Here is a 13008-nt window from a genome sequence, read left to right on the forward strand (position 1 = left end):
CTTTTTTTCAGTGTGCTACAGCAGGTGATTTTAAAATAAAATTAAGTCGATGTAATTTTAAGGTAAACTAAAAATAATAATCCTATACAGAACTGACGTTTACTTCTGGCTTTTCAAACGTGTATGCAAGTTCTAATTTACAAAAAAAAAAAAAAAAAAGGCGCGGACAGGTACAGATCATGGTACAGATACACTCGCGCAGCTTCAGTGAGCGCTGGAAAGGGACTCTTATTTTGTGCAGTCGGCTGTTCGCTTCCTGCTATCTGTGCCTCAGACGTGTAGCTCTGCACTTCCAGTGCTGATCGCTTGCCCGTGTCCTGCGCACATATTTCGAAGTACTTCCACACAAATGACATGATAGCGAATGATTACTATGTAGTCTGTGCACGCTGGTGCACTTCCGGGAAAATCGGCCGAAAAAAAGACCAAAAATCGACCGATTGCCGATCGCGTATTTTAATCAAAAACCGGCCGGTTCCGCATCCCTACTAGTTACAAGGATTATCCAGAAAAATAAAAAAATTTCCCACTAAATTTATGATGCCATTATTTATAAATTTCAATCTGAATTTTAAATGCATTATGTGAACATAAACTCAACAGTTTTGGTGATTTTAGTATTTCGTGGTATTTCCCCATGTTCAGTTAAATACCCAGGTAACAGGGAACATTCTGACGACTTTTTGTAGTTATATAAATGTTAGGACAAAAAGTTCTTAAAAAAATGTTTATGGAACATTCTTATAACATTAATATTTGCTGTACATTTTCATAACGTTCTGAGATCAACATCCTTGGAACGTTTTTGAAAAGTTTTTTTTAAAACCTTTAAATAATGGACATGTTTAATGTTCTTAGAATATTAAAAATAAAAAAGTGAAATAATGTTATATTTTGGCTGAAAATAACGTTAGTAGAACATTGTAAGAAACGTTTTTGTAACCTTTAAATAAAGTTATAAGCACAGCAAGAAAACATTTGGACATTTTAACGTTCTACTAAAACTATAAATAAATGTTTAAGTAATGTTATATTTTGGGTAAAAGAATGTATACAATGTTCTAAGAAACGATTTTGTAACCTTGACAAGAAATATCTTGTGAGTTTTCATGACAAGAAAACTGGATATTTTAGAAACCTTTTGAAACAATTATAACCTGAATTTAATACTCTGTGGCATTTACAAGATGGCCGCTGGGCTAGGACTTTCAGCAAAGTCAGGCTTTTTGAATATAAAATTTATTTGCGTACTAACCCTATTATAATTTTTTTACACCAGCACTAAACACTTTTTCGGTATGTGAACATAACTTTATATTCTCTAGACACCATGATTATAAAGCAATGTTTCCAGAACCAATTTTTTTTTCTAGTTGGGACTACATACTGATACTATATAAAGAAAATGCAAATGTTTCAACAAATTGTATGTTGCTGACACATGGCCAGTTATTTAAAAATTTTATCTAAATTTTGAGTAAAATGACGACATTTTGCAGTTAGATCTTAAAAATGCGATGAATAAAAAATTGTATATTCTCGATCATTCATCACACTGAAAATGGAAGCTCACGTCAAATGCTTACAGAAAATTAGCATACTGTGCGCATTAAAGTTACAAGAGTAGTATGTTAGCTTGCTCTTCTGAAGACTAGCATTAGTGCACCATTAACACAACTAACATGAATCGTTCTCAAAACGTTCTGCCAATGTTTTCTTAAACATTCTTCCAGTAAAGTTAGTCAAATTTACGTGGTCTTTAAAAAAAATTCTCAAAACGTTATGATCCGTTTAAACATTAATTAACCATAATTCATGGAACATTTTTTGGAAACATTAAAACATTTTTAGACATTACTGATGGTGGAACATTCAAAAGTAACATTCCCATAATGTCTGCGCATTGATCAAATGGAACGTTCCCTTAATGTTTTCTCCAACATTGACATAACCAAGAAAAGCTAGACTTTCGGGGAACATTTAGACTAAATGCTTTCATAACTTAATGACCTGCGGAAGCGTGTTCCTGCAACAGCTAGAGGTTCATGGGAAAAATTCATAAAATGCAATCATTCTTTCTGTCATGTGTGGTCATGCTTCACCTCCGTGTTTGATAGACAGAAGGTAAACGGTTTTACGGAGGCGTAATTATACTGTTTGCCTTAGTCTTACGAATGAGCGGCCACATGCAAAGCAGTTACGGGTCTAGGTACATTGTGCCGTTGGCGCATGTTGGCCTTTATCAACTCACTGAGAGTAGAAATTGTATGCATATTTACTATCCGTTTGATAAAACATTTAATCCTGAGATATAGTTATAAAGATGTCTGTCAGATTTTTGACTTTCAGTATAACATCTGCTCCACGCTGCAGCTTTTTCAGAGCAAGAACCACCAGTTAAACAGTAATATTGAGAAAATGTATTGCAATGTAAAATAACTGGTTTCCTTTTGATTGTTTTTTTCATGTAAATTATTCCTGTAATGGAAAAGCTGAATTTTCAGCAGCCACTACTTAAGACTTCCGTGTCACATGATCTTTCAGAAATAATTCTAATATGCTGATTTACTGCATATTATTTACTTACTTTGAAATAGAAATCTTTTGTAATATCATAAATGTTTTTCTGTCATTTTTGATCAATTTAATGCATCCTTACTTAATGAAAAGATTAATTTGTATTTCAAAAATCTTACATAGAGTAGTGCATGTAAATGTTTTATGCTAATTTTGTCCTTATTTATTTAAATAAACATCAACAATAACTCTTTATGTTTCTGGTTTCTTACTTGCTGATATAAATAAACTTTTACACTGATGTAGCAATGATAATATTATGTTTTTTTTTAAAATGATGTTTAAACTATTTCACAAATATATTTCGTTTTTACAACAGGTGATTCATGTTGAAAATAAAATAGTATTATTTTATTATTTCGTTTAATTAATTAATTATTTAATATTTTAAAATTACTAATATTTTAAATGCCTAAATATTTTTATATAACATTATTTTATATAGCATTATATTTTTATTGAGATGTTTTTGTGTATATATATATATATATATATATATATATATATATATATTTATATATATAGTATTGAATTATATATAACTTATGTCTATTTATAAAATAACATTTAATTTATATTTTATATTATAATTTCATTTATATTTATTTTGTAAGTATTATTTATCTTTTTTATATTATTAGGCATTCAAAAATGTACATATTGCCTAACACCATAGCACCCTGCTAATGCTGTTGTTTCCAGAGGCAAATGAAAAAACAATATGCTAAATAATTTTTTTATATTTAGATTCTCTAACATTTTCACTTTCAGCATCAGCAAGAATCCTCAGTTTTATATGACTGCTACATATAATGTGTTTGATATTATTTAACAATTGTGATCATTCCCACACATCTTTCCTGTCAATGCCAACAAGCCTGCAAGTGTTCTCTCTCCAGTCACAAATCAGATCAATTTAACATTTTAATTGACATGAATAGATCTCCTCGAGGTGATTGTAAATAAATGAACACTTTGTGTATTGTACACATGGCACAATGGCTATTGTATGAGAATCTCAGGTTGGATTTCACTGGGAACAGGTGTGACTGTTGTTTTCGTCTTGCCTTGCCTTGTTGCGTCTGGGTCAATTTTGTTGTAAAATTAGATAAACTGATGCCTCTGAAACATCAAACAATGAATGTGTTTGTTTGGGCCCAGACATCCTCGCGTTAAATCATTTGTTTGTGTCCGTATGGACACTATGCATCATTTCATTGTGACACGTTAATGTGTTGCCGTCTGTTGGTTTGTGTTCGCAAGCGCGGCGGCTCTCGGCTCGTAGCCTGGTGCTGATATATGGCCCTGCTCATCTGCTGTGCAATGCACATATGCTCAACCGAGAACATTATTGTGTGTGTAGATGCACAAAGTGCATTTGTCAATGAAAGCACAATGGATTTGCTCTCAAAGTGGTCTTTCTTTTGTTAAAGGATTGTTTTTTTTTTGTTTTTGTTTTTTGTGCACTCATAAATATAAATATTCCAAAAACGTGTTTTCACAGCGATGCTATAGAAGAACCGTTTAGGGTTCCCCAAAGATCCGTTCATAATAGTATTTAGAAAAGGTTCTTTATTGGCATTGATGGTTCCATGAAGAACCATCTATGGAACCATTCCATTGCACAAAAGGTTATTTAAGAGAAAAAGCTTCTTTAGATTAAAATTTTCCTGACACTAAGAAAAAAGATGGTTCACTGTTTATTGAAAGGTTCTTTTGAGAACTATAAAAGGTTCTCCTACGCATTCTTGTGAAAACTCTCTTTTCCTTTATTTTTAAAAGTGTAGATTATTAAAATGTTCTTCACATCACACTCATAAATATTAAATTTCTTTATTGACATTGATAGCTTCACAAAGCATCCATAGAACCTTTCCATTGCACAAAAGTTTTTTTATAATGGAGAAAGGTTCTTTAAATTAATGAAATTTCCTTTACACTAAGAAAATAGTAGTTCTTTCAAGAACAGTTCAATTAAAGGTTCTTTGTTGAACCCAAAATGGGTTTGTTAAAAAAACTCTTAACTCTTCCTTTTAAAACTCTGATCCTTAAAAAATAAAATGATTTTTATTGGCATTGATGGTTCCATGAAGAACTTTTAATATCCATGGAAACTTTCCATTCCAAAAAAGGTTCATTATAGTGAAAAATTTTAATTTTTAAAATGGCTGGCAGCCATATCACCCTGGAGCCCAAGACCGGTTTCCCACTGAAGCTAAACAGGGCTAAGACTGGTCAGTACCTGTATTGGATTCCTCCTGTGAAAACTAGGTTGCTGCTGGAAGAGGTGCTAGTGAGGCCAGCAGGGGGTGCTCACTCTGTGGTCTGTGTGGGTCCTAGCGCCCCAGTGTAGTGATGGGGACAGTCGCTAGTGGGGTGAAAGGTGGTGACGATTATAGGGGCCCACGGATGAGGGGGGGGGCCCCCAGCGATCTCAACCGACTGGCTGAGGTCAGATTAAAAAGTTGCTCAGGACAGTTGACGGGCCACTGCTGCGCATCGTCACGAAAGCTTATATTTTTCACGTGTTTTTAAGCCTTACCACTTGTCGAGTTAAACATTAAAGCATCCAAACACAAGACGCGAAGAAGCTTAACAGAGTAGCTGTTTACTCGCGCGCTGTGTTTGGTGCGCACGCAGAGACAGAGTCGCATATCACGGACAGCGACACTGAACCAAGCTCTCTTCTGCGAAGTTCTCCTCGAAGTCCCTCCTGCACCTGGACGAACAAATACAAATCGCAGTTTGAACAAACAAAAAGATGTGAAAGAGCCTAATTCAGCACCACTGTGTTCTGGTGTTCAGGGCTCACGCAGAGAAAGCGTCTCAAAACACTTGAACACCGAATCTGCTTCTTTTTGCTCTTGTGCCGACAAATACATACAAAATATGTCAAAATACCCGCCTTAGAAAGTATGCTCGAAAAACTGTCAGTTATTTCTTAAGTGAAAGTAAACAGTTGAGGAAAGAAATGGGATGTGTATTATATTGGATGCGTTCATCGTCTCTTAAAGTGACCGCGCATAATTTAGCTACTGGCTGCTGTAATGTTAAACCAAGAAAATGAAAGAAAATCACTCACTGCTCTTGACTGAATTACTTTGTAGTTTTAAAAAGAATTAATGCACAGTCAAACCAAAAATTATTCAGAAACCAGATATAATTTTTGATATATTTGACTAGTAGTTACAGGACACTATAATACATTTATGTAAGTGAGTATAGCCAAATTAAGTGAACTGTGACATATTATACCCGAAGAATCTTCATACAGTTAACTACTAGTGAAATTGATAAAAAATTGTATATCAAAAATTATTCAGCACCTTATAAAGCACCATGTATTGCTGTGTTTTTTTTTCTGAATTGCTAATGCAACCTTTTCACACGACAGTCTGAACAAAATGAAGCATTGCTTGGTAATTGTTCAACAAAGTATTGATGGTAATGTAAATATTGTCATAATAACAGTTGTCTGTAGTTTTGGTTGATTGTAATCCATTACATACATTTCTATCAAAGTTATGACATTATCAAGACAAATTTGTTCTGACACAGTTTAACTCTAAGTTCTTGTCATATTTTAGAACCATTTTACAAGCGATAGCAAATAAACTGTAATAATGTGAGAAATGTTTAAGGGCTCTGAATAAATTTTGGTTTGATTGTATATTTCAAGACTATCCAGTGCTATTTTACATTTAATTATTCAGTTTCTGTACCTTGACACCTACAAACTTGAAGAAAAAAAAACATAAACATTGTGTAAATAGCACAAATAAATAAAAACGAACGAACATACAAATTAAACAATTTCAAACAGGGCCCATTGGTACAACCTCACAGGGGCCCCACTGACACCAGCTACGGCCCTGGGGACACTATACTGTCAACAAGCACCGTCCTTCGGATGAGACGTTAAACCGAGGTCCCGACTCTCTGTGGTCATTAAAAATCCCAGGATGTCTTTCGAAAAGAGTAGAGGTGTGACCTCTGCATCCTGGCTAAATTCGCCCATTGGCCTCTGACCATCATGGCCTGCTGATTGGCTTCATCGCTCTGTCTCCTCTCCACCAATAAGCTGATGTGTGGTGTGTGTTCTGGCGCACTATGGCTGCCGTCGCATCATCCAGGTGGATGCTGCACACTGGTGGTAGATGAGGAGATACCCCCTGACAAATGTAAAGCTCTTTGAGTGCCTAGAAAAGCGCTATATAAATGTAAGGAATTATTATTAATATTATTATAAATCTTCAAATAAATGGTTGTTTCACTATTCACTGAAAGGTTCTTGGGAAACCAAAAATGGATCTTCCATGGCATCGTTGTGAAAACCCAATTTTGAAACCTTTATAGTGCAAAAATTTTCTTCACACTGAGAGAAAACGATTCCCAAAACTGTTCTTCTATTGCATCGCATTGAAAATCTTGTTTAAATGTGATATCTGCATCTAATTCTTCCACATTTTGTTCATTTTTCTTGCTTCTTCCTACAGTGCTCACTAATAAGGAAGTCCGTGTACTAAATCGACCACAGGAAGCCATTATCCCAATCCAGCCCCCCAACTCCAGACCCAAACCGGGTGCGCACAGTAGTGGAGTCGTCCACATCCCAAACATCTCATCCGTCTTATTTCTTCCTCTCTTACTCAAAATACAGCTCCTTCTTTGGCCCGATGGATTCTGATGCACAGTAAAAAGACTGAACGATTCAAGCATGCATTTGCACTAGGCCCTTAGAAGTCTGCACATTTGTCTTCTGATCTCATCAGATGCTCAGTAAGTTCTCATGTCGGCCCCCCCACAGGATGTTACTATTCAAAAACTGGTTATTCGTTTGCTCTGGCTGTTTGAAAGGGTTTTATGTAGCTATTGAGTAGTGTCAGACATAAATGTGTGATCAAGTTACACCATCATTTCTTTGGTGGTTTTACTGTCATAATTTATAGTGCTGCTGTTTTGAAACTTTATTCAATACGGATTTACAAATATGTTTGTCTGGTTCAGTACATTTTAGAGTAACACATCACATCCTGAATTCATTTACACCCTCCTGCAGGAATTATGTGGAAAGGCTGTTTTGTTTTTATACATGCGTGAGTATTATTGTGGATTATATTCAAGAAAGAATGAGCTGTTTTAATTCTCCTGTATCATTGTACCTGGGTGAATTTTACAAAGGTTGTATTTACCCCAATATATATAAAATTACATTAATAATGAAATGATTTTAGAGTTAGGAAAATTTATACCAATTGTGCAAGATTAAGATTTTTCCCAATTCTTATTTCTATAGTCTGAAAAAATAAATAAATGAAATAAAATTAAACAAATTCCCCAAAATACAGTAATGACAATTATAATTATTTGCATCACAGAGGAAAATCGACATAATTGGCATTAAAATAATACAAGTAATGCAATAAATAAATCTTAATTGTCTGCCAAAAAAAAGGCAATTGTCATTACATAAAATATTATATTTTCTTCCCTTTGATTTTGAGATGGAAAATGACCCAGTTTTTGTAAGATTGACCCACCTTCTTGTGCAATTGGGCTTTCTTGTAAAAAGTCAAACTGTACATTTAACATATTTATACTGAAATATCTGTAAAGATGTGTGTATATGATAGTCGGGCTGTGCTTTTGAATAACTCTAGGACACTGAAACACTTTATTTTTAGTACAATCTTTCATAACATTGGCATGTAACCCTTCTAGATTCTACATTTTCCTACATATGCATATTGTTTATTTTGACAGCTCGCCGTGACGTCACAGTCTTAAACTTTCGTTTGAATTCATTAATGTCACTTTACATGTAGCTCTGACTGCGCCGCTTGTCATTTGTTACTGTAAGTGCTCGCACATAAATCGATCAATAAAATATCATATTTTCATTGTTTCTTTTTGATCTTTCTCTCGCGCTCTCACTCTTGCTCTTTGAAATTGACATTTTAGTTTCTATCCTAAAACCTCTCTTTTTCCTGAAAAGTTATATCTCAATTCTGAATAGTTGATTGGAATGTTGTTCCAGGATCAACAAGGATCTTGATTTAGGAACATGTTGTACTTGGTGAAATCACTCTCCCCGCAGGGACACACAGGCCCTCCAGGACCCCTGAGATATAAAGCATACTGACAGAAAGACAAAGGATTTGCTGAAAGATACACAATCTTCCAGCCTAGCATAATTTGGGACAAATATAATGTGATTTTATGGAAAACCATGTGAGTGAAATGTTGTTCAGCTGAATGTAAGCAAACTGTTAGCTGAAATATCCAGCAGCAGCAGAGTTTATTGTCTTATTGTGCTTATGGTCATTATGAAATAACTCTTCTTTTTTTAAGCAGCTGTGAAACCCCATGTAATTGAAACAACTACCACCTCTTTATTCAGTCACAGGGCTGGACTTGTTCAGTAATGTTTGGAAATTCATTGGAAATTCGAACGAACGGATCGTTTCAGTGAATCGACTCATTTGATTCATCGCCTCAAAATGCTCCTAGAATTTTTTTTTATTTTTTATAAAATACATTTTTACGTTTTACGTCTGAAAATGTGCCAAAAACACACCATTCAGATCTATGGATCCCGTTTCTGCCAATATTTAGCCTATCTCACAATTCTGACGGTTTTCTCAGAACTTTGCAAGATAATTTTCTATTTTATTTTTTGGCAATGAAACTGATGAAAAAATTTTTCTTACAATTCGGAGTTTAAATTTCGCAACAGACTTTTTTCATCAGAAGTCCAAATTCTATTTTGAATTTCGGTTTGTTTTGTTGTTGTTGTTTTATTTACTTTTTTCCATCATAGAAAAATAAAGTAATTGCACATTTTTATTTCACAATTCCGTGTTAACACCTTGCAATTCTGAGTTTAATATCGAATTTTTTTTCTTTCTTTCTCATGATAAAATGTCAGATTTGTGAGACATAAACTCAGAATTACATTCATTCATGCATGCATTTACTCTATTTTTATTCTATTTTTATTCATTGGCATATTATTAATTATATTTACGGCCATCAATACAGACATATTTTGGAGAAGCGAACCATCTCACACTCGTTTTTCGCCAAGGAAAGCATCGTTTCTATTACAGAACATGTTGCGAATCGATTCCTCTGAATCGTTCAAAGGAGCCGATTCAAAAGAACGACTCGCAAATCAGACATCACTATTGTTCAGTGAGAACGGGACAGTAGAGAGACAGTCAGCACAGGAGCGCACAGCAGCAGCAGCACTGTGCGCTTTGTCCCGCTGTTCCTACAACAGTGTTTACTGTTCAGACTATACAAGCTAGCCTACTTAGAGGGATATTATTAATTATGCATTAGTGCGTAAAGACATGAGCACCAGAAACAGATCGCCACCGGACTGATCAATAACACACATCCTCTTTCATTAGGAACCACGGACGCGTGTTTACGTGTTCCCTAAACAGGTGGATTTTATTCTCTATCCTGCTGCTGTAGAGAGAGTCTGGTTTGTTGTATTTAAGTGTAGCGCATCAGCGTCAGTGGACTTCATCCTCCTCTCCATCTCAGTCTCTGGATCGGGACCCAATGGATCTGACAGCGCTCGCGCTGCTCGTGTTGCTCATCTCCGTGACTCTGTCTGCGGGTGAAGCGGGCGCTAAAAAGCGGAGCTGCGCGGACATGCGCCAGTTCTACACCGGCAAAGGCTTCACGTTAAAAGGCGTCCCGGGGAACGAGATATCAGGTATGAATTAACGGTAACAGAGGTCATTGTTATCTATCTATCTATCTATCTATCTATCTATCTATCTATCTATCTATCTATCTATCTATCTATCTATCTATCTATCTATCTATCTATCTATCTATCTATCTATCTATCTATCTGTCTGTCTATCTGTCTGTCTGTCTGTCTGTCTGTCTATTTATCTATCCCATTGTCATCTGCCTGTCTTTTTTGTTGTTTACCATCAACAATGTTTACCTTTTTTGCACCTGACACGTTCGAGGTGCGTGTTCTTATTGTCAAGTTCAGGAAGCGCGTGCACAAGATGGAGGGTCCCAAACTATGAGGCGCCGTGTAGGATTTAAATCAAACTTTGCTTATCAATACATACATAAAACACGTGCATATACACATATAAATTACTCACATATACATGCATACTAATGGATGTTCAAAAATACATACATAAAATACATACACGTGAACACTTATATGAAATCATACTTACTGTAGGCCTACACCTACAGTGCACTTGCACATACATATAAACTTGATCCGTGCATAAACACCTATTACAGTTTTTCACAATTGCTTTGGCACATTTTTCGAAACAGTCTTAACATTCTCTAAACTGTGAGTTCAAATGTCACAACTGTTTGCAGGAACTTCAAAACTTTAGCATGTCTGCAAAATGTAGTTACTCACCCAAAACATTTAATATTTAAATGTAACATTTGTATTTTTACAGTGTTTATTTTTGTACTTCATGTGTATATACACAATACAAGTGTATTTACTGTACATGTAAAGTAACTGACAAGAGTAACAAGATTTCACTTTACATTTCATATTTGTGTATTACCACAAATACACAAACAAATAACATTCATGAAAAAAAAAAAAAATATTATTCTTGGTGGACATCTTGTCGCTCACGTCGGTCAGGCCAAAGATTTTCATCAACATCACATTTGATGTTTTCCATTGCCACACACCGCGGAAAAAATCTCCTTGAATGCCGCACCCATCCCCTGCAATGGTCAGCTGTGATGTCCTCACATGCAGCATTCATGGCATCCAACAAAGACATCTGATTTTGTGGTCTATGATTATACACTTTCCACCTCCATGCTGAAAAAAACTCTTCTATTGGATTTAGGAATGGAGAGTATGGTGGAAGGAATTCCACTGTTATCCTTTCATGTGCAGAAAACCAGTCCCTAACACTGTTGGTTCGGTGGAAGCTGACATTATCCCAGACAACAACATAATTAGGCAAATGTGGTCTAACTAAATCTCTTTCTTGTTCTGGAATCAGGTCTCTGTAAAGTGCATTTAGGAAGGCCAGGAGAAGTTGGGTATTATAGGGCCCAATGTGTGGAATATGTGTGCTCACACCGTTCTCTGAAATGGCAGCACACATTGTAATATTGGCCCCACGTTGGCCTGGTGTGTCAATTGTGGCTCGGTGTCCAATGAGATTGCGACCACGTCTCCGGCCTTTGGACAGATTAAACCCAGCCTCGTCCACAAAAACAAGAATGTGGGTCGTTTCATGTACTTCTAACTCCATGATTCTCTATGAAGAAACACAGAAAAAAATGTAACAGTAAATGTATTTTGTTATGGGTTTCTGAAACTTACAGTAAAGTAATACAGGCATCTTAGAATAACAGGAAAACTCACTAAGTGCACACCAGTGGTTTACCTGGACATACTGGTACCACAACGCCTTGACTCTTTCACGGTATATATATACTCCCAAAGTTGATTGGTTAAATGGTTAAATGGTTGATTCATATTAGAGGTCATTTGCAATTAGATTGCGAATGCAATTAGAGGTCATGTGCCAATTTAGCAGACATTACAAATAATGTCAATGTCAGATATATTTTAGAATATACATTCATGTATACTAATTATGATAATTGAATAGATCGTTTTGAATGTGATGGCTTACACAATAAAAAATGTCTGAGAAGTTCTGAAGTGTTTGACAGTGTACGTGAGAATCGAGTCATCAGTTTTGATCAACAAGCCATATGCAATTATTTGTTGTCCAAACTGCAGACAGTTGTATGTACTCTTTGCACACATGTGCCAAAGCATTTGCAATTTGCTCAAATCAATAAGAAATTCCAATCTGATGTGAAAAAGAAGCAAATTGTTCAGAGATCTGAACTTAATGTTTTGGAAAATAAAAAAATCATTTGAGAACTGAGCCAAAGCAATTGAGAAAAACTGTAAACACTCGCACATACATATAAACTCGATGCGCGTATACACATCCATAAAACACTTGCGCATACATAAAAAATAACATTTACTTAATTATACAGTTCAGATGAGAAAAACATGCATTATTTGTGTACACACACAAACACACACACACACACACACATATATATATATATATATATATGTATATACAAGTGATTTCATATGTGGATGTGCGTGAATTTTCAGTGTAAACGGAAGTCATTTCAGTGTAAAAGGAAGTCGTTTAAGCGTGAACGGAAGTAACCGCATTTGCAATCATGGACAGAGATCTGTGTCATTCTTAATCGTTTGCTCAATCATTTAAAAAAAAAAGTGTTAATAAAACGAAAGCTGAATGTTTTTTAATACACACATGAACTGGAATATAAAGATTCTTAATCTCTCTATTTTATTTTTTTTTCATTTTATTTTTGCCCCAAAATGATACATTTATTAGATAA

The 13008-nt window shown here is 35.1% G+C and overlaps 2 protein-coding genes across 2 annotated transcripts in view; both read left to right on the top strand.

Moving 5' to 3' along the window:
• LOC132131755 (glypican-5-like) overlaps positions 1-8022 on the top strand; it is a 42084-nt gene extending 34062 nt beyond the window's left edge. The window contains exon 9 of the mRNA XM_059543849.1: positions 7110-8022. Coding sequence (XP_059399832.1) covers positions 7110-7264 — 155 coding nt within the window. The 3' untranslated portion in view covers positions 7265-8022. The remainder of the gene's footprint in view (positions 1-7109) is intronic.
• Positions 8023-9791: 1769 nt separating this feature from the next.
• LOC132131722 (glypican-1-like) overlaps positions 9792-13008 on the top strand; it is a 31843-nt gene continuing 28626 nt past the window's right edge. Inside the window, exon 1 of the mRNA XM_059543814.1 lies at positions 9792-10306. Within this exon, the coding sequence (XP_059399797.1) occupies positions 10150-10306 (157 nt within the window). The 5' untranslated portion in view covers positions 9792-10149. The remainder of the gene's footprint in view (positions 10307-13008) is intronic.

The sequence above is a fragment of the Carassius carassius genome, chromosome 48 (genome assembly GCF_963082965.1).
Source record: "Carassius carassius chromosome 48, fCarCar2.1, whole genome shotgun sequence".
Taxonomy (NCBI): domain Eukaryota; kingdom Metazoa; phylum Chordata; class Actinopteri; order Cypriniformes; family Cyprinidae; genus Carassius; species Carassius carassius.